General features: G+C 39.2%; 7 protein-coding genes across 10 annotated transcripts; 3 read left to right on the plus strand and 4 right to left on the minus strand.

Moving 5' to 3' along the window:
- Positions 1,250–4,038, minus strand: LOC104764409 (TATA-binding protein-associated factor 2N-like). The gene is made up of 9 exons (XM_019241287.1): positions 3,679–4,038; positions 3,376–3,456; positions 3,181–3,269; positions 3,025–3,099; positions 2,773–2,867; positions 2,559–2,684; positions 2,271–2,348; positions 1,526–2,073; positions 1,250–1,436 (listed from the first exon to the last, which is right to left on the minus strand). The coding sequence occupies exons 1-8, from the start codon at positions 3,799–3,801 to the stop codon at positions 1,526–1,528; spliced, it is 1,215 nt and encodes a 404-aa protein (XP_019096832.1). The 5' UTR covers positions 3,802–4,038; the 3' UTR covers positions 1,250–1,436.
- Positions 4,458–7,999, minus strand: LOC104764411 (disease resistance protein RPM1-like). Of its 2 annotated transcripts, XM_010487935.2 has the most exons (4): positions 7,913–7,999; positions 7,732–7,819; positions 6,956–7,517; positions 4,458–6,853 (listed from the first exon to the last, which is right to left on the minus strand). In XM_010487935.2, the coding sequence occupies exons 3-4, from the start codon at positions 7,351–7,353 to the stop codon at positions 4,576–4,578; spliced, it is 2,676 nt and encodes an 891-aa protein (XP_010486237.1). In that variant the 5' UTR covers positions 7,354–7,517; positions 7,732–7,819; positions 7,913–7,999; the 3' UTR covers positions 4,458–4,575. The 2 variants fall into 2 exon arrangements, with proteins under 2 accessions (XP_010486237.1, XP_010486234.1); XM_010487932.2 differs by having other exon boundaries at positions 4,458–7,517.
- Positions 8,078–11,006, minus strand: LOC104764410 (guanine nucleotide-binding protein-like NSN1). The gene is made up of 9 exons (XM_010487931.2): positions 10,905–11,006; positions 10,546–10,790; positions 10,219–10,318; positions 9,950–10,123; positions 9,636–9,850; positions 9,273–9,537; positions 8,988–9,167; positions 8,673–8,884; positions 8,078–8,584 (listed from the first exon to the last, which is right to left on the minus strand). Exons 1-9 carry the CDS (start codon positions 10,921–10,923, stop codon positions 8,231–8,233), a joined length of 1,764 nt encoding a protein of 587 aa, XP_010486233.1. The 5' UTR covers positions 10,924–11,006; the 3' UTR covers positions 8,078–8,230.
- LOC104764412 lies at positions 11,318–15,688 on the plus strand. The gene is made up of 17 exons (XM_010487936.2): positions 11,318–11,494; positions 11,582–11,705; positions 11,782–11,891; positions 11,978–12,125; positions 12,215–12,353; positions 12,452–12,554; positions 12,735–12,872; positions 12,987–13,087; positions 13,235–13,348; positions 13,476–13,714; positions 13,841–13,899; positions 13,990–14,175; positions 14,248–14,371; positions 14,473–14,531; positions 14,707–14,852; positions 14,933–15,109; positions 15,205–15,688. Exons 1-17 carry the CDS (start codon positions 11,434–11,436, stop codon positions 15,505–15,507), a joined length of 2,331 nt encoding a protein of 776 aa, XP_010486238.1. The 5' UTR covers positions 11,318–11,433; the 3' UTR covers positions 15,508–15,688.
- Positions 16,280–19,213, plus strand: LOC104764413 (serine/threonine-protein kinase At3g07070-like). 2 transcript variants are annotated; one of them, XM_010487937.1, is made up of 6 exons: positions 16,280–16,823; positions 16,911–17,263; positions 17,368–17,558; positions 17,765–17,954; positions 18,036–18,427; positions 18,504–19,213. In XM_010487937.1, the coding sequence occupies exons 2-6, from the start codon at positions 17,146–17,148 to the stop codon at positions 18,858–18,860; spliced, it is 1,248 nt and encodes a 415-aa protein (XP_010486239.1). In that variant the 5' UTR covers positions 16,280–16,823; positions 16,911–17,145; the 3' UTR covers positions 18,861–19,213. The 2 variants fall into 2 exon arrangements, with proteins under 2 accessions (XP_010486239.1, XP_019097068.1); XM_019241523.1 differs by lacking the exon at positions 16,280–16,823 and having other exon boundaries at positions 16,834–17,263.
- LOC104764415 (uncharacterized vacuolar membrane protein YML018C-like) lies at positions 20,263–22,314 on the plus strand. The gene is made up of 3 exons (XM_010487941.2): positions 20,263–21,183; positions 21,278–21,698; positions 21,826–22,314. The coding sequence occupies exons 1-3, from the start codon at positions 20,599–20,601 to the stop codon at positions 22,149–22,151; spliced, it is 1,332 nt and encodes a 443-aa protein (XP_010486243.1). The 5' UTR covers positions 20,263–20,598; the 3' UTR covers positions 22,152–22,314.
- LOC104764414 (desumoylating isopeptidase 1) lies at positions 22,281–24,074 on the minus strand. Of its 2 annotated transcripts, XM_010487939.2 has the most exons (5): positions 23,941–24,074; positions 23,588–23,642; positions 23,384–23,481; positions 22,846–23,162; positions 22,281–22,755 (listed from the first exon to the last, which is right to left on the minus strand). In XM_010487939.2, exons 2-5 carry the CDS (start codon positions 23,594–23,596, stop codon positions 22,373–22,375), a joined length of 807 nt encoding a protein of 268 aa, XP_010486241.1. In that variant the 5' UTR covers positions 23,597–23,642; positions 23,941–24,074; the 3' UTR covers positions 22,281–22,372. The 2 variants fall into 2 exon arrangements, with proteins under 2 accessions (XP_010486241.1, XP_010486242.1); XM_010487940.2 differs by lacking the exons at positions 23,588–23,642; positions 23,941–24,074 and having other exon boundaries at positions 23,384–23,490.

Consider the following 26,306-nt stretch of genomic DNA (forward strand, 5'->3'; position numbering starts at 1 on the left):
CAAAAAACTTGACAACAAAACAAAACAAATCCTTGACAACATAGATAGGTTCTACTTTGGTTCTTGCCCTTGTGAGAAAACAAAACAAAAAACTAGTTGGAACATTCAAACCATGATCCAAATCTACCAAGTCCTTGCCCTTGTGATCCTTCTCCTTGTGATCCTTGCGGTTGTGGTCCTTGCGGGTGTGGTCCTTGACTTTGTGATCCTTCTCCTTGTGGTCCTTGCGGTTGTGATCTTTCTCCTTGTGGTCCTTGCGGTTGAGATCCTTCTCCTTGTGGTCCTTGCGGTTGTGCTCTTAAGGCGTGTGCTCTTGATCCTTGTGAAACATGTGATCTTGATCCTTGTGGTACTTGAGAAGATTGAGGTACTTGAGAAGATTGAGATCCAGCCGGTATTTGATGAGGTTGAGATCCTTGTTGTCCTTCATGAGCTCCTCCTTGTGGTACCTAATTCAAATGTATGTAAAAAAAAAACTTGTAAGCTATGCTAACTTACTTGTAAGCTATGCTAACTTACTTGTAAGCTATGCTAAAACTTGTAAGCTAGGCTAAACCTGATATTTTCGTGGTCTTCCTCTTGGTCTCTTTGGTACACTAACGGTAGTTGGATTTTTGCAACTGCCCTTGTTGTGGCCTTCTTGATGACAGTTAGAGCATGTCATTATTCTTTTTTCTCTTGACATCTTCTTGGTATTTGAGGAAGACGAAGATTCATTTCTTCCTTTCCTCCTATCATGGTTAGAAGGCCTTCCGGGATTTCCTCTTCTCTATGGTGGTGGCAATACAGGCAACCGGTTCAATCTAGGCCACAATGGCATCCCTTGCACAGGCCTAATACCATCAAGGTATGTCTCTCGCCACCTTTTCTTTGTGTAGTAGTCGTTGACATAATCCTCAACCTTCTCTTTTTTCCCTATTATCACACATGCCGCATGAGAACATGGGATTCCAACCATTTGCCACTTCCTGCATCCACAAGTTCTTGCATCCATATCAACACTATAACCTACACCATTGTTCCATCTCTCATGTATGTTGTTTCTGGCCATATATCTCTGGCCATATTGGGCTCCAACAATTGCTTTTTCAATCTCAGCATGAGCTCTTTTTGTGAATCGTGTCTTCAACCTATCAGCTATGATGAACCTCTTTGCATTTCTGACCATGCACTGTCGTCTTATGTCCTCAAGCATATCGAGCAAAGGCTTTTTCCTGGCTTGTCTAATAGTCCTATTTGAATGACTCACTAAGATTGTTAAGATTATCAATATTTTACAGTAAGTCAACAGAAGTTCATGTTTTTAATGGTCTTATCTAGAGTTCGTGATTAAAATGACCACAATTTGAAAGTTCGTGATTTTAACGACATTTTTCTCATTTAACAACCATAGTAACCTAAAGCAAATATCAAAACCCTTGGGAGTGGTCGGTAGATTGTGCTACGAATTTTAAGGGTCTTTTAGGTAACGGAAAAATAAGCAGCATATTACCCACATAGCTTCGAAAATGGGAAATCAAACAGCTTAGGCTTCGTTTTGGTTACTAGCACCACCCCTTGAACGGCCACCATTACCCATACTTCCACTTCCACGCCCACGACCATATCCACCTCTTCGTCCACGGTATCCACCTTGCGCTCCCTCATAACCATCTGCACGATCTCCTCCATATCTGTCACCACGACCTTCATACCCATCACCTCGGCCTCCACCATACCCATCACCTCTTCCTCCACCGTACCTATCACCTCGGCTTCCACCGTACCCATCACCTCTCACTCCACCGTACCCATCACCTCGGCCACGGCCTCCCCCATATCCTTCATCTCTGCCTCCAACGTAGCTATCATCTCTACCTCCAGCACGGCCGCCTCGAAATCCGCCTCTCCTACCCCCATACCCATCATTTCTGCGTCCACCGTATCCATCGTCTCTCCCTGCACCATATCCATCGTCCCTTCCTCCACCATATCCGTCATCTCTCCTCCCACCATATCCATCGTCCCTTCTTCCACCATATCCGTCATCTCTACCACCATCATACCCACCTCTGCCACCCTGATATCCAGCGCCTAACACATAGAAAGTGGTGCTAATTACAAACAGAGAGTAAAGATTGAAACCAAAAGAGAATAACACTTACAAAGACGGAGATAAAGCAATGTGACAAACAAATTCACTAATCAATGTTGATCTAGAGTATAGCCTCATATCACCCTAAACCTTGCAAGTTCGCTTGGTTTTGCTAATTCAAAATGTTCTGACTTACCACGAGAGCCATAACTCCGTCCACTCCGTCCACCACGTCCACGGCCTCTGCCCCTGTTTGAATACGCGCCTTCATTTTCTAATTGTACCACCACAAAGCACGAGTCAGTTACAAACTAAACAAACAGTAACACATGTTAATTATTAGTCTTATAAAATTTAATAATGTCACTGAAAAATCAATATCAGATTCACAGACACATAACCAAAAGATTCCTTGATAATCTTCAGAAAAAATCAATAAAGGAAACTGAATGAGTTCAGTTTCTTCAATGACATAGCAATACACCTTGATAATCTTCTTGATAGTTCCCTTGGTAATTTCCTTGATAACTCTCTAGCTGATTTCCATTTCCATATCCACCTCTTCCCCTGCCTCTTCCTCTGCCACGACCTCTCCCTCGACCATACGAATCTACATTCCAAATTTTCAAAAGTCAGTATTATGATATAACCTAACAACGTTAACAGCTTAAAGTTTTCAAGAAAGTTTCAGGCATCACCTTCACCATAAGCATTGTATGGTACGCGGGCTTGTCTTCCTTGCTGTGGCTGATATTGAGGCTTAGATTGATCTGTCTGTGCTGGAGCTTGATACCTGAACACAATATTGTAGCTATATCTTAAGAACCAAGGATACCATGTGATGTAAAAATCAATAATAATATGAGTCTGAGATGAACAAATTATTAAAAAGCAAAGGAAGTGTATAAATCAAAATTTCCACAGTTCCTAGAAAGAAAAGAAAAACTCACCCAGGAGAATCCTTATTCAGCTCACTCAGAGACAATGTGATTGAAATCATGGAAACATGGCGCGTCAACTCAACCCTGCATCATATAGAGGAATACACTTAAAAGCCACCCAAAAAGAACAAAAAAGAAAGGAACAGAGTAAAGCAAGACACTCACGGAACAAGACCCTCCTCTATAGGCTCCCAGACATCAGTGATACTCATAGAACTGATTGCAATATCTTGATGCAAACCTGGAATTTTATTCTGCAGCATAGATTACACAACATCTTAGCAACTTTTATATATAAAACAAAGAAACGCACATTTAGATGAGTTATATCTTCCCAAGTTTATCAAAAAGCGTACTCACTTTAAGTATCTCAGAGATGGCCACAGTCTTGCTAATTGCTTGCCCCATTGCCTTCAACACAATATCTTTCACACCCTTCTCCTGAAAGCACAAGAATACGACAATTACACACACACAAAAAAAATGAAACTTATCATATCGCAAAAGGAAAAACAAAATCTTTATAAGCAAGAACATTCGTAACCTAAACCTTACAACAGAGCAGTAACCTAAATGAAAAATTACACATTCCAGAGGTGAATTACGATATAAGCGAATGAGTTGGGATGAAACTAGAGAGAAAGAGAGAGAGAGAGGGAGAACCTGAAGAAGGCTGGTGGCGTAACTGATGTAGTTTCGGATAAGGCCTTGACTGGTGATACGGATCTCATTCTCGTTAATCGGAGACTCAGGCTTGGGTTTATCGACTCTCTTGTATCTATCCATTGTACCAGAAGATTGAAAAGATCGAAAACCCTAGTTTTTTAGAGAGACAAGTGAACAAGCGCTCTGGAGAGAGTTTGGGAGAGAGAAACCCTTAAGTAAAGTATAAACCCTAGGAGAAGGATTTGTGAGTTTTCAAGAAGAAGAAAGAGCGAAGAGGAGAAAGCGCATAGGGAAAAAGGCCCGAGATTTTTGTAAAATACGAAGAGACACCAAAGAGCCTTGATGAGCTTTTCTTTTTTTTTTTCCTTTTTGACTTGGCCCAAAAAAAAACGAGGGTTCTTTTTGGAATTTGGAAAATTAAAAAGAAAAACAAAACAAACCGCTTTAAAACGGGTCGGTCAGCTTTTTTCGGATCCGGATCCTATTTTCGGGGGTCTTTTACGCGCGTAACTTACACGAACGGTCAGATATCCATAGATCCCTCCATCTTAACCGCCGCGGACCGTTGATAACAAGATTGCTTTTTTTTTTTTGCCAGAACAAGATTGCTTTTTTATTTATTTATTTTATTTTTTACTTATTTTTCTCAAAATTTCAAAACTTTCAGTCAGTTTTGGACTTGTATTTTTTGAGATGTAGGTTAATTAATTAAGGGGCAAATCTCTGGTTATTTCAAATAGTAAAGCTCGTAAATTTTTGGGATTGTGAAATGTGAATGAACCACTTCAATATCAACGATTTATAGCTTGAAGCCGAAACATAAAAAGAACAATGTCAACAATAGAGTATTAACAAAGTAATATCTTGTATGATGAAGCTTGCCTTGGTCACTCATCAAGATGAGAGGCTCACATAGAAAGTGCCTTTATCAGTTCTGAAAAAATGTTTAATCGCAGGTATGTGTTTAACCCTTGACCGGTCCACACTCCCTTCTCCGCTAATGCCTTGTACTAACTGATCAGAAACTTGAGTCAAATGCAGTTCTTGAAGATCTTTTAGATTCTCAATCCCTTTAGGTACTGCCTCTAACTCTCTGCAAGCTCTGACATAAAGCTTTTGAAGACCAAACATTGCACCACCTTCTACAACTACTTCTGTCAGATGTTGCATCTGTACTATATCTAGAATCTTCAGACTCTGAAACCCTTGTGCAAAACACAACCTTGGCCCCATGTATGCATTGTATAATGAAAGCCATACCAATTTAGGAAGCGTTTGGATAGAGAGAATGGTGTCTCCTTGCAACTGAGATCCACGCAAACCCAAATAGGTAACGTTTTGAAGAGTGTTGAACCAGCTTGGAACTCTCTCCAGTTTCCCAGCAAGAAACAACTTCTCAATGCTTGCGGTTGCTATCAGGTCATCTATCTCTAATGGCTCCTCTTCATGAACCGAAGTTAGAGATAAGAATCGAAGTCTTTTAATCTTATTCAGCGAGTTGCATAAGTCACCTCCATGTTCTCTTCTAACCATGACAAGACTTATTCTTGTGAGTTGAGTCATGTTCCCCAGGTTTTTGATAAGCTCAGTTTCTGCGTTGAAGCAGTCCATGACTTGCAAGTCCTTCAACTGCCAGATTTTAGGAGAAACCCTTGTACCTAAAACATAGTTCCAATTGGAATCATGTCCATCATTGCGGCGAAAAGTAATCAAATGACGCAATTTCTGCAACTTTGACATCCCTGGAGGAAGTTCCTCAATCTTGGAGTGCTTTGTGTTCAATGTCTCCAAATTGATGAGTTTATGGAAGTTTTTTGGCAGTGTCTTCACCTGAGTTTTCGACAAATTCAAGTACTTTAAGTTGAACAAAGTTACTAAACAATCTGGCAGCTTGCTGATGGCAGAGTGTTCAAGGTCTAAGGCTCTCAAAAAGTTCAGACGTAGAGGTAACTTAATATTGTGTTTGGCAGAAGAGCAAACCAAAAGAGAGTGAAGGTTTGTTGTACGTATACTACCTGGTCTCATCTCTCTCTGAATGCATAAATGGCGAGTATCGGTTGTTTCTCCATCATCATGATGATGATCATCATCATTGTCACCATTATATACATCAGAAAACCTCTCAGTTTTGGATATAGACAGAGCAATCTCCCTTATCACATCATGCATCTTGAATGCCTTGGGTCGTCCAAAAGGATTCCACAAGATAACTTGAAGCATGTTTCTGTAAACAAGCTCATTGAGGTAACCATCAGCCACTTCCTCTGCTTTCACTCCTCTGATTGGTTCCACAAACCTTTGTGCCATCCACATCCGAACGAGCCTCTTTCTTTTCATTCCATAGTTCACAGGGAAAAGAGAACAGTATAAAAAACAACGTTTAAGCGGGTACGGCAAATCGTTGAAGCTAAGCAACAAAATGCTCCGAACAACCTTGAGTTCAAGATTGTTGTTCAGTTCCCAATTCAAAGAACTGTATACCTTCTTCCATTCTGATTCCAACTTCTTTGTTGACATCATGCTCCCCAAAGAAGCAATAGCTAATGGCAAGCCTTGACATCTCTCGAGTAATTTCCGTGCTATCGGCTCCAGATTTCGCTCTCTGCATTGCTCAAGACTTCCTGAAAACGCTCTGTTGCAGAAAAGCACCCAAGCTTCGTCTTCTTTCAAGAGCTCAATCTCGTGCTTTTGGCTCCCAATGCCATATGAGAAAGAAGCCACGTTCATGCTCCGAGTGGTTATCATAACACGACTTCCACAAATACCATCTGGTAGAGCGATACTTATCTCCCTCCATAGACCGGTGGTCCATACATCATCAAGCACAACAATGTACCTCTTTGACTGCAAATACTCCACAAGTTTTTCCACCAACTCTCTGTAGCTTAAGGAGTATAATTCAGCTGGAATCTGTGTTTGTGCTTCTTTGTAAAACTCCTTGATCATGTTCCTAAACACATCTTCAATAACATAAGATTTCGAGATTGTTACCCAAGCGTTAGACTCAAAATGTTTCCGGACACTTTGGGACTTAAAGATGTTCGCTGCGAGTGTGGTTTTCCCTGAACCCCCCATTCCAACCACCGAGGTAACTATTCGCTGAGGTTCTGGAGTAAGAAGCCATCCAATGAGTTTTCCCTTGGCTGCATCAATCCCAACAAGACTATTTTCACTGAAGAAAAGAGATGACTCGCTAATGTTATTCACTAACTTTGCACCACCATCATCAACAGAGGAAGCTACTTGTCCTTGATAGTTTTCAGAACGATAGTACCTTCTCATGGAATCAGAAATGGATTGAATCATGACATTCACCATTCCCAGCTTCTGAGCTATAGAGTGCCTAGCCCACATGTACCTGGGGAAATGAAACGCACGCCAAAGATTGTTGCAGCTACGATAACCATGGATGTGATAAGCAAACTCGTCTATAATGTCTTCGACTTGGTAAGACAAATCTCTCATGTTTGCCACAAAAGTTTGGAATAGTTGGGTTGTTGTTGTTGTTGATCCATTTCTAGCGTGTTGGGTGTCCTCAAGAAAGGACTCCATGATCAGCAATTCCTTCTTCATCTTCTCAATCTCACCATAGACTCCTGACAACAACAAGGTCTCGTTTTCCAGGACGCTAAGAATCCGCCCAATCCCAAAATCAATAGTAGCCGAAGCCATCCTCTCTGCAGCTTAGCCCTCAGTCACTTTTTCCCGTCAAGATTAGTATCTTGCTGTGAAGTTGAATATGAGCAAAGCCAAGTTTTGATTCCCTCAGATTTAGTATCTTTTTGTGAACTTGTTGAATTTGAGCAAATAAAAGTATCAATTCCCACCTCACCGGCCTGCCACATAAACATCTTGATTAGTTATCCTCAACAAAGTCAACTTCTTTAGCTCATTCTATAGTCAACACATGTTTAATCTGCTTTCACACTTGCAACTTGGAATTTAATTTGATCTTAGATTTCCTGAACATTAATACACTTACATGTGATAAAAAATAAGAAGGACAACATTTTAAAAGAGCAGCAAGTTTGGAAAATTAATGAAACATACCCTGAGGGTTTCATGGTGGCTCCACTCAATTTCAGAGAATAGATGGTCCAACAGATAATAAACATGACCAGCTTGAAGCCTCAAGAACCTAAAACAAAATTCTTCATCATACTCAAATTGATGTACAGGAAAACTGAACTGGAAAGAGAGAGAGAGAGAGAGAGAGAGAGAGAGGACAGACCACCAGAAGTTCTTGACCGAGTGTGAGACTATCCTTCTCGGGCTCAAAAGAAAAGAGCAACAACTCTTCTCTTATAATATTGACGGTGTTTTCGTCATTCGTTTGTTATCTGTTTTAAGGGGTTTTAAAGAAGAATAACTTACCTGAAGAACTTAAGAAGAATTGGAGAGTAAAAAAGATAAGTTAATTGTAGAAATCAAAATTGCTTCAGTGGCACTGCTACTAGTCCATGAAGCACAACATATACTATATCAAAAGTTTTAACCGACCAAATCATAAACGCAAAAATACACAAATGAAAAACAGGTTTCCAATCACTCATTCTTCAGGTAAAAGTCCAGCCATTGGAATTTTAACCTCGATCTGGGCTTCTTTCATGGCGGAATCTTTAATCTTCTTATAATCCACTTTGAAATCATAATCTCCCTCCATCAGATCCTCATCACCAGCTGCTTTCTTTGCTTTCTTCCTCCTCTTCTTCTCTGCTTTCTGCATTTTTGTATTCAACATGTTTTCTGCTGAGTATAGCTTCACGTTCTGCCTGCCCGCCTCAGATTTCTCCTTCGCCTTTCCTGCCTCTTCCTCCTCATCCCCTCCCATAGACTCATCATCACTCTCATGGTCAACACTCTCATGGTCAAGCTCTTCTTCCATCTGAGTCTTAGACTCATCCTGTGTGTTTTTTGTTTTGTTTTGAGATGCATAAACCAAGATTAAACCAGATTGAATCATTTACAAGCAAATGGAGAATTTTACCAACCTCGATCATAGTTTCATCAAAATTGAGAGGACCATTTGAAGGAACTTCAACAGGGTTGAACTCGTTAACCGTCTTCAAACTCCCGATGAAAGACGATTCACCACTGTAAACCTCATCGATGTTGAATTCCTTGGCCAGCTCGTTCACAATCTTTGACTCAGCGTGTCCACCTTGGTCCCTCTTTGGCGGCACTGTATAGTATGGGATTTTACCTGCACAACCATTCATATTTGAGATATTGATGAGTTAGAAACTGGTTTTAAAATACTCTTTATGCTTCTAAATTATAATGAACTAAAAAAGATGTAACCGCACCTTCATTCCAGTCATGCAAAACAATTCTCGCAGCAGCTTCAATATCCACAAGACCACCCTTTTTAAGTTTACCCCTAACGGTGGCGACCTTGTAGAGAAAATCATCGACTGCCTCGAAGCTCGGGATTTTGTAGAGAGTCACCAGCATTTGTGTTGGACAAAGCTTGAGAATTTCCTTAACTAAATTTTCCACAAAGCAAAAGATTTCCAGGTTAGGTACTGTGGTTTATAACTTTTAGAAGACAAAGCGATGTGTGAGTCTATCTATAGCTTATTTCCAATTACCTGGACTAACTGGGACATCCAACTTCTCGATTCTTTTACAGTTGCGGAGGGCTATAGAAGCATCATTTCCTGCAGATTTGAGCATCACAACTCCAGGACAATCCAACAACTTCACGTTTTTGTCCAAGTGAACCTCTTGCAGAGACCTAGTCAGTCCGGGTGTGGCACCGACATTGACAACATGAGCTCTCTTCAAACTGTTAATAAGACTACTCTTCCCGACATTAGGCAGTCCAATAATACCAACTGTGATAGATTTTTTCAACTGCGAAAGAACAGCAAAGGAAGGATTCAATTGAAACTGAACAATAGAACTTCATGCTAAGGGTAGGGTGATTAAAGTGAAAATAATGAAAAACCAACCTCATGACTTCTAGAGTAGTTTTTCAACAGTTTGATAAGAGTGTCTGCTCCAAGACAATCACTAGTCTGCAACATATTGCTTGGTTTTGATGCCTTAGAGGATTTCCAACCCAAGTTTGATCTCTGTTCCTGGGTGCTACATTTGAAGGCAACAGCAGGAAATTCTTCCCTAAGGTACTTAAGCCATTTCTCAGCAGCCTCACGGGGAACAAGATCTAGACAAAGGAGATTCGGTTACAATAAGTAAAGGCAAGACCAAGAGGAAATAAACAACTTTTTATGTCCAAGAGCAAAAGACTAATAAAGGAACTTACCAATCTTGTTCAACAGCAAGACAAGATGCTTATTGGGACCAGCTTGCATAACCATCCTCTCCATATCAGTACATCTAGTGCCAAGGGGATCACGGGCATCAAGAACCTCCAAAATGACATCAGACAATTCAATGACTTTAACAAGCTCCTTGTAGAAAGCCCTCTCCGAGTTATCTGTTAAACAACAGATAGACATTAATGAATGTAAAGAACGAAAGAAAATCACAAAAACGTGTAGAGAAGATATCCAAATCAAAGCACCAAATCACCTCGAACATTGACAACTCTAGTTGGCTCCTCTCTGGTCTCTTCTTCAGTCTTGGTGTCCTCATCCTCATCATCAACCAAACCAAGTTTCCTCTTTTTGGCCTACACAGATATCATTAAGAGAGATCAGAACACAAACACCAGATCATAACACGAGCAAATCAAACAGCAAGACATGGAAAATACTACTTTGATCAATCAATTAAAACCCAGAAACACAAAGGCAATGTCTTTAACAATTGAATTTGAAGTGATATGGTTTTTGTGCTATTACTAATTATCAAGACATCAATAAGCAAACAAATTGAAAGTAAGATGAATAAGGATACCCTTTCTTTGCGGGCGACTTTTTTCTGCTCCAACTCTTCGAGAGCACGGGCACGTCGAACTTCAAGGGCCTTGAGCTCTTGTTCCTTGAAAGGCCAGTCATTGGGGATACCTGGGTCCTTCTCTACTCTTGGCTTACGGTTAAGCCCTAGCTTTTTAGCATCCTTTGCCTTCTTCTTGTGGTGCTCCTTCACCTTCCTCAGAACCTTATGCTTCTGCTTCAAGGTCACCCTCTTACTCTTACTCTCTGCAACAAAAACCAAAAAAAAATCAATAAAGACCCAATAAAAATCCTGAACTGAGTAATTGATTCAATTCAATTCATAGACTATGACAAATATGAATGAAGGATCTATCTTACTTTTACTTCGTTTCACCATCTTTGTCGCCTTCGGGATGAGAGCGAAGCAAAATGAAAAAAAACAAATTAGGTTAAGAAGAAAAGGGTTTATGAAGAAGGAGATATCGGCGACAAATTAGGGTTTTGCCATGAGATGGATTTTGGATCCATGACCCGACCCGGTCGAGTTAACTTAAAAAAAATTAATGCAATTGGGGTGAGAAAGGCTCGAACTCTCGACATCCGGATTACTCTGATAGCTATGAGACCGACGCGCTAGCCAACTGCGCCACCACCCCAACGTGTTTTCGACGTTTACAATATTTTGTATAAACCAATAATATAGTTGAGTTTCCTTGTCCAAAGTCATAACCTTGACTTCGACCGGTCGCCTGAAAGTCTAATTTTTTTTTTTTTTTTTTTGNTTTTTTTTTTTGGCTTTAAGATCCCGCCGGGTTCCGGTGGTAGCGGTTAAACCCTTCAAAAAAAACCTGACTTTTACTGAAATTCGTTGAGCTTAGGATAGACAAGTGAAGCTTACGATTCAGAAATGGCTAACAGAAGCTTCCATTTGAAGAAATTTTCATGGCTTTCTTCACGGATTCTCTCAGGTTTCGAGAAATTCGATCGTCTTCTTCGATTCTAGCTTTCTGGGTTTTCGCTATTTTAATGTTTTTTAACCATCGTTTGTTCACCAGACAGTGTTTACGGGCGATGTCAGCGACCCATTACTACTACTCCAGCCATTTGTTTAGCTCCTTTACTCGATAGAGATATGAACATTGGGTCCAAGACATTGCTCAGCCAATGTCTTTCTCGCGGGTAATTGGATTTATAAATGTTGAGTTTAGGGTTCTTAGTTCTGAGTTTCTAATTTGTAATGGACAGTCTCTTTCAGATTTGCATCAGTACGACGAGTATCTCGACCTTCTTCTTCTTCTTCTTCTCCTTCTTCTCCACTTGTTGATTTGCTCTCTTTTATTAAAGCTTCACTTGATCAACTTGAAGGTAGCTCTGATTCTCATATATGAGTTTGATTGTCTTGAAACATTTATTTGTGTTGTAAAACAAAGTTTGTAAATTGAACTCTTTAGGTCCTTCTCATCATTGGTTGAATCGAGACATTGGGAACAAACAACTTTTCAAGGATAAAGGAGCTTATGTTGTTCTTGCTGGAAATTTGCTAAACGAAGCAAGTGATCCCAGTGGTTTCTTTGAGAAACTAAAGTTGCTTCAACAGAGGTTTAAGAATGCTTTCAACCAAAAAGCACTTCATGGCAACTTAATGGGAATTATAGCTAAGTATTTGGTTTTATTTGTGGTCTTTTAAGGTCCCCTGGTGTCTGTTTCATGGGTATCCACTTCAGTGATCAAGCTCGTATCACTGATGATCGAACTGCTTTAGCTGGGTTGATTGTGAAGGAATACCTCACTTTTCCTGTACTACTTTCTGAAAAAGAATTTCCCAAGGTATATTTTTCGCTGTAGATTACATCTTTGTATATCGTTCCTCTCAAGTTATATGCAAATACCTCAGTTTCAATTGAAGGTGTGTTGTTTTTTTTTAGTTGTATCAGACAAGTGGGGAAGTACGTTACATCCTGTTTGAAGATTTTAAGAACCCTTTAATCTACGAAGAGAAGGATCTCGATATTGCTTCTGTAGCTAAAGGTATAGCTACTTTATTATCGTATTCACTACAAATATTCTCTACAATGTCATACTTATGGTTCCATGTTCACCTTAAGAGAAAAGAAAAATGTTCATTATGGTGCTCTTAGCTTGTGAACATTCTCGTGATTTGTGTGCTTAATACATATTCTGGTTTCTTCTTCTTGCACTATGCTGCAGCTCTTGACAGTCTCGCTCAAGATATTGAGAAATCCAAGTCTGTCAGACTTTTCACGAACACTTGGTCAAAACAAGCTGAAGCTATCAAGGAGTCACATTACTCTTCTTTTTTTCAAGATTTGTTACTTTACTTTCCAGGTATATCTTGAATTTCTTTCCCTTTTTGGGTCGTTTTGAGTTTTATCAGGAATTTTCATTTTTATCTTTAACGCTACTCTCTAATATTTTGTTCACGGACATTTTCTGTGACAGGTTGTATCTCTTCAGACGAGGTTGGAGACCGTCTGTTTCTTTCTGATACCAACCACCATCGTGTAATTATATTCGATGACAGTGGGAAGATTTTAGATAGTGTAAGTGAACTGAGTCAGATTTGCGGAATTGTTATCTTTATAGAGTTTCTTTGCTCAATTTCCTTAGAAGGGCAATAGTAGAGAGAAACTGCATTTAAAGCTCCTTGTTTAACAAAACTAAACTTCAAGACAATGTTTTTATTTCAGATTGGTTGTTTCCCAGGTTTTGAGGATGGAGAATTTGAATCTGCAAAGATGTTACGTCCTACAGGGACCCTTTATGACGAAGAGGAGGATTGCCTTTACATTGTAGATTCTGAGGTATGACTCCTAGAAATATATATACACGGGTATGAATTATGATAACTGATTGTGCCATTGAATGTTTTCATGCTAAGATTGTTTTTCCTCTTTCTTTCCTTTCTTTTCCCCCATTCTTTGAGTTAAGAACCACGCAATTAGAAGAGCAAATATAGATAGCCGGGTCTTGGAAACAGTATATCCAAAGGTTATTAAGAAAAGTGGTGGCTTGTGGTCTTGGATAATGGAGAAAATGGGTCTTGGAAAAGATGATGAGACAACAGTTGATGCTGATGCCAAATCAGAAGAATTTGATGCTCGCTCTCTGTTGTTTCCATGGCATATACTGAAGCGTGATGATGAGAATCTATTAGTCAGTAACAAAAGGTAAAAAGACTAGTTGCAGAAGATTGCTTCTTTATAGTATTAGTTGTGATAGCTCGGTCTCTCTCTCTTTCTTTCTTTTGCCACCCTTTTACGCTCGTGCCCAAAGAGTTTTCTCATATCTTTCAGCTTTACGAAGTTATGGATAATAAATTTAGCTTCAGGAGAGATCGAAGAAGTCGTGGAAGGTTAGATACAAGAATTGGCATCTTTTTCTTTTATTTTATTTTGGCTTCTTGACTCATTGTATCTAACAGATCCTTTATCAAAAATTTAAGGGTTTTCGAAGATAGTGGAGATCTGCGGACAACCAATCACAGAGAAGCTATCAGTGTTGAAACATATGCCTTCTAATTGGTTGCAACAGCAAACTGAGGCTATCGCCTCATGCAAGGAGCAGCCAAGTGCTTCCCTTTTTTCTTCTTTTACTAACCTTGGAGACAACATTGTCATGACAGATATAGGTAAACGCCATATATACAACTTTATTTACATCTTTATGCATCAACTAACACATTTTTGTCTTGTACATTAAGCTTGTCAGCAGGTGTTGAAGCTAAATAGAGAATCTGGAGCATGCTCTAGCATTCAGTTCTCAAACATTGGGATACTTGGGTTACCCTATTGGTTGTTCATTCCGCTGGAGAGAGTTTTCAATCTGTTAGTGATTTCTTTATTCATTATCTTATCCATTAACAAGACTTCACGTGTTCTGAAACTTACTAATTGATGTCGTGTTATTTTTGCTTAATTATAACCAGAGCTAATGGAGTTCAGGAAGCACATCTCAGTCATACTCAGGAACTCCGGTTATTGCCAGGTGCGGTTTGCTAGTCAGACCCTAATATTTTGCTCATTCTCTTATGCTAGTCTTGATGTTAGAAGTTCATCACCCCAGTCCGAATTAGCTGCAGCATGAAGATGGTTATAACATTGTTCGGATCCGACAATCTAGATATCCGGTTTGATTCAGCTACTACTTTTTCATTTAACAGGTAAAATTAGCATACGGTTGAACATAGAGATTCCTCCATGCACAGAGCTTATTGAACCGATACAAGAAAGCTGCATATGGCGACAGACAAGAGGCGCAATAAGTGAAGTCTCGAGTGCTGGAAGTGCAGTTGAACCTTCAGAAAAGGTTAATTTAGAGAATTGCATTCAACATTGCTCTGTTTTAAATCCGAGTTAGCTCAGAAATTTTGTTTTCATGACCTACAGGTTGGAGTTTCACAACAATGGTATGATGAATTAGACAGCCTTGCCAAAGAAATAGCCAACCCTGAAGCAGCTGAGGAAGAGGAAGAAGTAGATGTTAATCCTTCTGAGGTTGAAAAAGAAGAAGACGGACGTATTCACATCGATTGTACTGTCAAATCAAGTCCTGGCACAAGTGAGGTATGCCTAAAATCTTCTCTCAAGTCTCTGTTATCAACAAAAGCCAAAGTTTACTATAGAAAAGAGTATAACTTTGTCGACTTGGGATTGTGCAGCTTATTGTTTATGCAGCATTGTATTTAAGACTGGCGAGAAACGAAGAGACAGAAAGTGCAAGCCAGGAAGAACTGGCGAGAAGAATAGCAGAGATTTTGAAGCCAGTACGGAACATAACGACTATGAAGGAAGATTTATTTGTGAAACTGTTGTCCAAGTCAAAGAGAGAATTGAGAGACATTGTCTTCTTGAAGCCAATGCATGTGCGGATAAGGTTAGACTCGATGGATCATCCAAAAGCCGATAACTCAAGAGACGTGATCTTGACCGACTCCTCTGTTGAGGTTGATGTCTCTCTTTGAACGCGGGGCAATAACGATGCGTTGCTGCATTCTTTCTCATACGTACCGAAGGGCTACTTCTAATTCTTTTTGTTTGAGGTGGTAAAGATGAGCTCAATAAGACTTCTAGAAGTTTATAAACATTATACAGAGAAATATTATATGAAATGATTCACAGTTTGTTTAAGATGGTCAAAATCTCTCTAATGGATTCTCTATTTTAGTGTTTCTTCTTCTCTTTCTTTTTTAGTTAAAATTTTGAAAATATAATCGAAATTAGCAAATTTTGAGGGCAATTAGTAAATAACAAAATGAGTGAAAAATAAGAATACTTGAGAACATGAAACAAATAAAACAGCTGTTTCTGATTCTGTTAAAACGGGACGACAAATTCAAACCAAAATCCAAACTGATTTTTGAAATATGTGGAACAATAAGTCAACAACAACCAAATGTTTTATATATTTATCATAACATATTATTTTACTGGTTAGCTAGAAGTATTTATCTGTTAATGTGGTTTGTTAAAATATGAACTTATTACATATGTGTGGGGATTGATACATACATAGTTACATACTAGATAATTAAGAACATTATACCATTCAATTCAAATGGTAATCTCAATCGTACTTGCAAGAGCCTCATGGAGAAGAAGATTGTTAGACTTATATTTGTAAAACAAAAGAGACAAGAGAAATCGTCATTACCAAGTCATGTTAGGTCTCCTTCATCATTATACCTGCCTTTTCTTCTGATTTGTTCGCAATTTTAAAATAGATTTTGAGAATAATAATGTTGCGATTATTCGCATTTCATTTCAAAATATATATAGTTCGTGCAAGCATCAACATTACATGTAATGTAAACCTTTTTTTGTTGCATATATTTTATTCACTTCATGGTCTCCATGTTATTATTCTCTCTCTTTCTTCTCATTATTTCCCATTTCTTCAAACCATATAATATTAATCACTTTTATAATCTGTTTTGAAACCCTTAGAGAAATGTGAGGCACACAAACATGAGAGCAATTATAAGATATTGGAACCCATTTTGTATATTTTAATTCTTATAATAAAACAGTAGTTTAATTTGTCTCTATATTAAGAAAAATTCAGAAACCTAAAACCTGAAGAAAAAAAATCCAGTTTTTTAGGAGACTCTTCCGTGCTTTGGATCCCAACGGTTTTGGTGTTGATTTTTCTTGATCTGGGTTTTGTTACATCTTTGACGTTAAAAGAAAAAAAAAGTATCAACGTGAAGATAAAAGGGAAAACCCTAATTAAGGGTTTCTTGGGTAAGGGACAACCATTGTTTATCAACGATTCAAGAAGGTTTGTTCTGCTTTTTTCTCACCCAACCCACATTTTGCTTCTTGATATTTTATCTGAAAATGTTTCTTTTTTTTCCTGTCAACGCAGGCATTTTTTAAATAAAACGATTCCAATAAGATCCATCTTTGGTCTTGATTGATTTGTGGTCTTCAGACTCTGTTTTTGTACGAGTTTCTTCGGAGTTTGAATCCTATCCTGCAGAATTGCCGCGGTTTGAAAATAGTCTATGTTCATAAATCTCTAATAAAAAGAAGAAAAAAAAAAAGAGAGAGAGATTGAAGTTTTCTTGAGATTGGGTTCTTTGCAAGGGAACAGAGAAGATATGAATTGCTTTTCATGTTTCTATTTCCATGAAAATAAAAAAGTTCCGAGAGATTCAGAAAACAGCTGCCGGAGAAATGGTGAGTTGACCGGTAGAGACAACAACAAAACACACCCTGGTAAGCTCACAATATCTATATATATTTTTTTTTGTAGATATTTTATACTTTATGTATTAGGGTTTATAAGACTAGATTCAGTAATCTTTGTATTTTGCTTACAGAGAATCCAAAGACTGGAAATGAGCAGAACAAGAACAATGATGAAAACAAAGAAGTGACAAACAACATCGCTGCTCAAACATTCACCTTCAGGGAGCTTGCTACTGCAACCAAGAATTTCAGACAAGAATGTCTGATTGGCGAAGGCGGTTTCGGAAGGGTTTACAAGGGAAAGCTCGAAAAGACCGGCATGGTTAGTACTGATTAAAACATCTTTCTCGAGTTTAAGTTTAACTAGTCTCTCTTATATATGGAAAACGTAATAGTATATGTACACTTTTGCAGATCTATTTGAAACTTGATGAATATGGTACATGATATAGCATTCATGGTCTCTGCTTCTACATTTCTATATAACCAATCACCTAAGATTTTTCAAATGATCATTTTTGGGTTCAGGTTGTGGCAGTGAAGCAGTTAGATAGAAATGGGCTTCAAGGGAACAAAGAGTTCATCGTAGAGGTGTTGATGTTAAGTCTGTTGCATCACAAGCATCTTGTAAATCTCATTGGCTATTGTGCTGATGGAGATCAGAGACTTCTCGTCTATGAGTACATGCCTCGTGGTTCACTCGAAGATCATCTCCTCGGTACATTACAAAACTAAGGATAAGTATTGACTAAATTTGGATTAGTCCCAGTGTTCTAATTGTTTCTTGAATTGCTTACAGAACTAACACCGGACCAAGTACCGTTGGACTGGGACACGAGGATTAGAATCGCTCTAGGAGCTGCGAAGGGACTTGAATACTTGCATGACAAGGCAAATCCTCCGGTGATCTACAGAGATCTCAAAGCAGCTAATATCCTTCTAGACAGTGACTTCAACGCCAAGTTATCTGATTTCGGTCTGGCAAAGCTAGGTCCTGTCGGGGACAAACAACATGTGTCATCCAGAGTTATGGGAACTTACGGATACTGTGCTCCAGAGTATCAGAGAACCGGTCAGTTAACTACTAAATCCGATGTTTATAGCTTTGGAGTTGTGTTGTTGGAGTTGATAACTGGACGAAGAGTTATTGATACCACCAGACCCAAAGCTGAACAGAATCTAGTGACTTGGGTGAGTTTTTGTCTCCTTTTAAGATTACTCATTGTCTTCATCAATAGCTTTACACTAAACTTTCTTGTGTGGTTAGGCACAACCGGTGTTCAAAGAACCTAGTAGATTCCCAGAGTTAGCGGATCCGAGTCTGGAGGGAGTGTTCCCGGAGAAAGCTCTGAATCAGGCAGTGGCAGTGGCAGCAATGTGTTTACAAGAAGAGGCAACGGTACGGCCACTCATGAGCGACGTGGTAACCGCTCTCGGTTTCTTAGGAACCGCTCCAGACGGCTCTATCTCTGTTCCACACTACGATGAAATTCCTCCTCAGCGGCCGGATGAAACGTCCGGTGAGGATCCAGCAGCGGCGGAAGAACGGGAAAGAGCCGTGGCAGAGGCAATGGAGTGGGGAGTTGCTTCAAGAGCACATTCCCGGAACCCAAGTGCTTCTTGATTTTTAATGTTTTGTTTTCTTGATTTTTAATTTTGGGTTTGGTTGTTTTCTTCTCTTATTTGTTGGCTTTTCAATTTCAGTTTCAGAAAGATAGTGATAGAAAATTGTTACCTTTTCTTCTGTTCGTTATGTTCTGTTTTATTTGAATCTGTATATTCCAGCTGAGAGTTTTCATAGCTTCGAGAATTCTTATTCTTGGTTTCAAGCTTTACAAATTTTTCGGTTTCATTCTCGTGTTTAGTCAAAATGGTTCATGCCAGGAAAGATCATAAAGATCAGCAACTATATAGCAACACGTCAACACATCTATTTTCATGAGATTCAAGAAGTAAAATATATAAATTGCCACTTTGAGAATAAAGACTTCTATATGACTATATATCATGAACACAAAGACACGCATGAGTTGCAGTCAAAAATTAAAAAGCAACCCATCTAATTAAAAAAAAAGAATCTAACAGATATAGCTGTGGAGTCATTAAAGAAAAACCCTAGGTCAAAACCTGTAACAGAGGAGAAAAAAAAAGTAAAAGACGTGTAATACAAGAGATACAGCAACGATACATCAGGATAGGCTTAGGCTACGAACAGATATAGCTGTGGAGTCAGAACCGCGATCCCAATCTCTAGCACGCGAAAACCCTCTGACTCTATATGGTTTGCAGGTTGCAGCTATATAACCGCAGGAAACCCTAGCTATATCCACGCCAGGAAGTGACTCTAGTATCTCCATCTTTAGCTCTGTTGGTAAATAAATCGAGTTTTGTCGAACTAGGGTTCGTAGTATGCCATCCTGTAGATAAATGATCGCCTCGCGCTTATTCTTTCCTTTTGCTTATTTCGCCTCCAGTACTCAACAAACTTGGCCTTCCAATCAACAGCTATTAGTTCTTCTTCTGCCTCTTCAGTCACAAAACCAGCAAACTTTTCCAAGCACTTTTGCTTCCACAAGTCATTGTCTGAAGCCAAATTCCGAAACTCTGAACAAACGCAGGAAACCCTAGCTATATCCACGCCAGGGAGTGACTCTAGTATCTCCATCTTTAGCTCTGTTGGTAAATCAATCGAGTTTTGTCGAGCTAGGGCTCGTTGTACTTGTATGCCTAGAGCCTGTAGAAGAATGATCCAATCATTAGCCAGAGCCATGTATTGACGAGGCAGCATGGTCGAGATTGTACCGAGACTTTAATTTAACGAAGACTAAGCAAAACTACAACTAGTCCCCTGATAAAACCTGAAATCCAAGAAACAAAAAACAACAAGGAAGCACCTTTATATAACAAAAAAAAAGAAAGTCAAACCTAAGAGGCTTTTAAATACGATTGGGTCAATAATGGGCCTATTAAAAGCCCATACTGAAGTCTCTCTTCTCTCTCTCGGTCTCTCGTTGGCGCTGTTTATCTGATTTCGCTACCTATTTTTTTGTTGTTTTCCTTTGGTAAATAAATATCTGATTTTGCTTTTGAATCGCCATTGATTGAACAATTTGACGCCGATCTCAATATCTGCTGGTGGTGTGAAGGTACTAATCTTCACGTAGTGTCCTGTTTCCCGATCAATTGCATTAGCTAGATCTTGCTCGTTTAAGCTTTTTTTGTAATCTCCGGGAAAAAATTTGACGTCTTTGATTCATGGGTATTGAAGCATTGGTGGTTTAATGTAACATTGATCTCAATCAGTGAGATCGGTGAGCTAAAGTTCTGTTTTTTTTTTCCTTAATTGGGAATTTTGAAGAGATATGTCAAGTAAAGCATGGAGATGGGTATTAGGGTTGATATACCTATTAGCAGTTGCAACGATTTGGATTGCAGCCAGTTTTGTAGTCCAGTCTGTTGTCGATGCTGGTGTTTCTCCGTTCTTGATCACTTTCATTTGTAATTCATTGTTCGTTATCTATCTTCCTCTTTTTGAGATCGGTCGGTATCTTGAAGATGCTTATGGGAGTTTATTGCTTTGGAGAAACAAAAGGTCTCATTTAATGGAATTGGTTGAATCAGAGAAGGCTGTTTTGCTAGGACAAGATGTTTCAGGTGTGAAATCAGATGTATCTGAGAGTTCGGGGATTGTTGTTGTGAGAGAGGAAGGGATTATTAGTAGTGAGGTTGGTGATGGGATTGAATCTGGATTGGAAAATATAAAGCTTGAGATTGATGATGCTAGTGTTAATGTTAGTGGTGAAGCTGGTGGTATTTGTAGCAAAGGGTTAGATGAGAAGGGACGTTGGACACGGATGCAAGTTGCCAAAGTTAGTCTTATGATTTGTCCGTTTTGGTTTTTGGCTCAGCTTACTTTTAATGTCTCTCTCAAGTACACAACAGTTACGGTAAGAAAATAACATCAAAAACCCCATCTTTGTTGCTCACTCTGGATCTACTTTTATGCTTGGCTGATGTTTTTTTCAATTTTGTGAATTGCAGTCAAATACAATCTTAAGCAGTTCATCAAGCCTTTTCACCTTTCTTGTTTCACTAGTATTCTTAGGCGAGAGGTTCACGTGGTTGAAACTCTTCAGTGTTCTTCTTTGTATGTCTGGGACCATAATTGTAAGTATGGGTGACTCAGAATCCAACTCTAATGCAGTAGCTAAAAACCCTCTTTTGGGAGATATTCTTTCGCTGGTCTCAGCGGCGCTATATGCTGTCTACATCACTCTTATACGCAAAAAGCTTCCGGATGATGATGAAAGGAACGGTCGGGTCAGTATGGCTCAGTTCCTCGGGTTTCTGGGTCTCTTCAATTTCTTCATTTTCCTTCCTCCTGCTCTAATCCTCAACTTCACAAAACGAGAACGCTTTAATGCACTAACCTTGAAACAATTTGGTCTAGTTGTTGGCAAAGGTATGCAAATTCCCATCCCTCATTTCGTTGAAGCTACTATGGTCAATAAATCTATGTAATTCATAACAACTGGATTTGATGTTGGGATGCTGATTTGAACTGCTTGATGCGTGTTTTGGGGTTTCAGGTTTGTTAGATAATGTGCTTAGTGACTACCTATGGGCAAAAGCAGTACTATTGACAACAACCACAGTGGCAACAGCTGGGCTAACCATTCAGGTTCCATTGGCAGCTATTGTAGACAGCTTATCAGGGAACAAGCCAAGCTTCACCGATTACATTGGTGCTGCAGCTGTAATGGTTGGCTTTGCAGGAATCAATATTCCCTCAGAGATGTTTTGCAGGTCCAAAGAGACTGCTATTGAGCTGGAACCTGGGACGTCGTTCACAGACCCTCCTCAGATTGTGACGGATAGCGTAAGAGTAGATTCTTCAGAGATTGTAGTGACTTAATTGTTCCAAATTCAAGTACCACTAGTATATTTTTTTTAATCTTCTCCTCTTGTTTCCCGCTTTTACCCGTCGTTTTTTGGTTGTGATTAACTTATTGCTATGTAAATTGTCGAACATGATATACGAATATAGCTTGGGAAAATAGTAATAAAATCGTTCATCATTCTGGACTCAAATTCAATACAGTAAAAGGAAAATGTTTCCTCTGCGTTATTATAGGACTAAGCAGATACATTGAGATGTCCGTATTTTTGCATAACTCTCTTTGTCGCCATAGCAGCTGCTTCACTTGCACGTAATGTGCCTTGTGCCATCAGAGCTGCAAACTCACGAGTAATCTCTTCTTGAATCTTGGTCCTAGCATCACCCAAGGGGTCCTCCTTCACCTTCTCTTCACTAGCTGACGGTGGAACAACAGGTGGCACTTTTACAGTTGCAGCAGAGGTATTTGCTTCCTCACGCTTCAAAGACTCAATTCTTGGACCGGCATCTTTACTAAAAGCTCCAAAAGGTTGTGGCTGTGTCTGTGGCTGTGGCTTAAACTGTGGAACTTGAGGAACCGCACCAGCTTTTAGAGTTGTTTCGAGGCCTTGTAGCATAGGCACTGTAAAATGGTGGGAGATGGAAGTTAGATCAGTTATAGAGCTGAGCAAACCAGGAACAAATAAAGTGTCACGAGTTACTAGAGACTTACTTATAAGACCACCCATGGGGCTGTTTAGAACGTCATTGGGAAGCTGAAGAATGTAGTCCGGAATACCTTTACCCACCAAAAACTGAGAGACCTCGTTGCTGAAGTTGTTGCAGTTGTGAGTAAGTAAATTGTAGGATTCAGCAGTGTAACGAGGACTGATTTCTTCCAAATACATCTCGAAAACATCTTTAGGAACATGTGATAGACCCAACTCTATCGTTCGAATTGGTGTTCCATATGGAGTCCTTCCAACTGGCAAATGCTGAATTCCTCCTCCGAAGAAGTACTCGCTCCCATAAACAACAATTCCTGTGTGCCTGGGAAAAGGATACATAAACTCGCATGTTATTGTACTGGTTTAAAACATTCAGGTATATAAGATTCATATCCAACTCAACCAATATGCAGGTTCATTCATATTGAACAAACAAACAATTAAGAAGCATAAACACATTCAACTACTCTTCAATTCTTAACGCATACATACAACATGCCAAAAATATCTAAAACAAACGTGATTGCCCAAGAGAGTACTCACCATACACCTTCGATAACCTTTCCCAAGAGTGATTGCGAGAGCTGGCGTGCCAAGCCTTGGCTAAGATCATAGACATTCAACGTAACCTTATGCGCTTCCTGCAACATCACATATTTCACCACTTTCAATCAAACTAAACAACGAGACAACGTTAATTAACTACACAGAGTCACAAACCATATATATGAAGAAGAAAAATCATACCTCAGCCATTCTTCCCAGTACAAAACTCTTAAAATCCTTGAAACAAGTTAACTACCTGAGAAAAAAAAAACAAAATCAAAATTTAAATTTTTCGCACAAACAAGATTTACAATCGCACAGATCTAACACCTGAACTACAAATTTCCGCAAATAAGAATTCGGAAATCGACCTTGAAGAACAAACAAATTCAGAAATTGGTTCCGTACAAAAAAACAATAAAAGCATCTAACATCCACAAATAGAATAATCCAAATCTAGAAACCACGATGCTAAATCGGGAACCCAAAATTGGTAAAAAAAAAAAAAAAAAAATGACTGATTGAGATAAACGAGGGAGATGATGATCACGTACGAAAACAAAAGAGCGTCAAACCGCTGCCGCACTTTCCCAGCAAGGTCGGAAAAAATTTGTCGATATGCGCAAATCTGAAAGCTTTTCTTGGATAGCAATGGTTCCAGAGAGAAACCTCTTTATAAAGGCAGATCGATTGGGAAAAATTCGAAGAATCTTCTACGACGTCGTATTAAGCAACTTGACCCCCATGTACCGACGACTGTCTTTATTCTGTAACCTTCTAGAACGTTCTACCCAATTAGATATTGACACGTCTTCTCTCCTAACTTAAACCGTCCCGGTTCAACCGACCAGAATCGCCTTTTTTCCTTTTTCCCCGCATTTAAAACAAGTCTAGTTGCTTTTCCCACAAAGCCAATAAAGCATTCGGTCAAAGTTAATACATACAAAAATGGTATTTGCCCGTTTTAATCACTTATCTAAATGCTCAATTTCATCAGAAGTTAGGTTTTCACAAGAATATATTAAAACTTGAAAAGAAGCCATGTTCTTGTTAATAAACCTGATTAAGACAGATTCATGATACCTCCCAAAATAAATCTAGAACAGACGCACAACAACAAGAAAAATAGAAAGAGAATAAGAAAAAATAAGACAACAAAAGATTGGCAAACGACTAATCTCATGGACAAAACAAAACCATTCTGGTTAGGCAAATAAAAGCCTATACTTGAGAAAAAGGTCTAATAGATAACAAATGACGAAAAATCCAAAGTAGCGATTCTTTTGCCCCAGAAGGCCAGAACAACACATTATGGCTCAAGGAAGCTGGCGGCTGCCATGATCCGGCTTTCACTAGGAGATTTTGTGCTCGAGACTTCTTCAATGGTTTACAACGAGGCACCCTACTTGTCTGAAAAAATAAAACAGCTTCATAAGATCCGTCGAACATGATTCGGGACACTAAGCATGTATTGGAAATGTTACGATATGGAATTGAAGGTTTTTTCGTTACCATTGTGAGCTATCTTAGTTTTGTTGAATTTGGCGCTGAATTTGCAAAATCCAATCAACATAACCACTTGAACCCCCCATCTGGTCCTCAATGAGATTTCTCAGGAGAAGGAAGCCTTCTCGGGGTTGTTCTCCTTGTCTCACTAGAAAACACATGGGGTGATATGAAGGATCATTCTCCCTCAGTTTCTTTACCAAACTCATTAGCTTCTTTGACATCCCATTCCCCTGCTCTTGAAACGTAACCTAAGATACCCAACACGGAGTAAGACACACAGAATGTGAAGTTTCAAAACTATAAAAAACAAGAAACCACAAATCGTGAATAGTAAGGATGCATGTAGGTAATTATACATACCCTTGAGAGCTCCGCTGCAAAGTCGTCCCCAAGAAGATTTTTCGCAATATCAGGTGAAAGCATCCGGCCAAACCACAAAACTAATCGAAAACCATCATCATAAATGTAAAGGCCTCTAGAATCCAAACTCTCCGCAGCCAGAGGCAACCTCTTTAATACGTTATTCAAGTCATCGTGGTCTGCTGATGGCTGCAAACATGTGAATACATAAATCGTTTACGATTTTTTCAACACTAATAATGTTTGATTATGGATATTGAGATAGAGTTGCACAAACCTTTAAAAGCCATTCGTCAACACGGAATAAATTGGGATACAAAAGCTTCAATAACTTTTTGACAGGCAGAGCCATCATGGTGAACCCTGCCGCACAGCGCTCATCAAGAGAAGCATCAGCAGGGCCACCTCGAAGAGGAATGGACTTAATAATTGCCATTCCGTACAATGGCAAGAACTTCAGAGTCTCTGGGTATATTAATCTGGATCCCAACCTATGCTGCACCGCATGAAGATTACGATATTCTTTGAGGGCCTTAACAATCTTTTGCTGTATTGCATTCCGTGCATCATCCAATTTTGCGGACAAAGATTTCTCAATTGCTGCAGAATTTAAATTGTCACTAAATAGTATCAAAAGTAGCATATGATATATCAGAGCAAAACTTGAATGTAACCTACCTAATCTAGCATATAAAGAGACAATGGAACCAGTGTCTGCTTGTCTATACATCTCCCCAAGATCTGCAACCACCGGTGCAATAGATGTGTGTACCCTTATACGTCTCTCTCCGCAAGACGCGGTATATCTTAGTTCTGTTAAGGATTACTAAAAGCCACATGATGTGTTGTACCAGATGAAAATTAAACTTCAAAATCAAGTATGCATAAGAAAACAACTGTTCAAGGATACAGCAAAGCGACTTGGAAATACACAGTTTGTGTTGTTAGCAGTGTCTCTTCGAGAGATAGCTGCATTGCATACGCTTTGTCACAGTCAACAGCAGGAAGTGCAATCAGGTCCGTAGACCTTAGCATGAAGTTCCCATGGTAG

This window comes from Camelina sativa, chromosome 19 (assembly GCF_000633955.1).
Source record: "Camelina sativa cultivar DH55 chromosome 19, Cs, whole genome shotgun sequence".
Taxonomy (NCBI): Eukaryota; Viridiplantae; Streptophyta; class Magnoliopsida; order Brassicales; family Brassicaceae; genus Camelina; species Camelina sativa.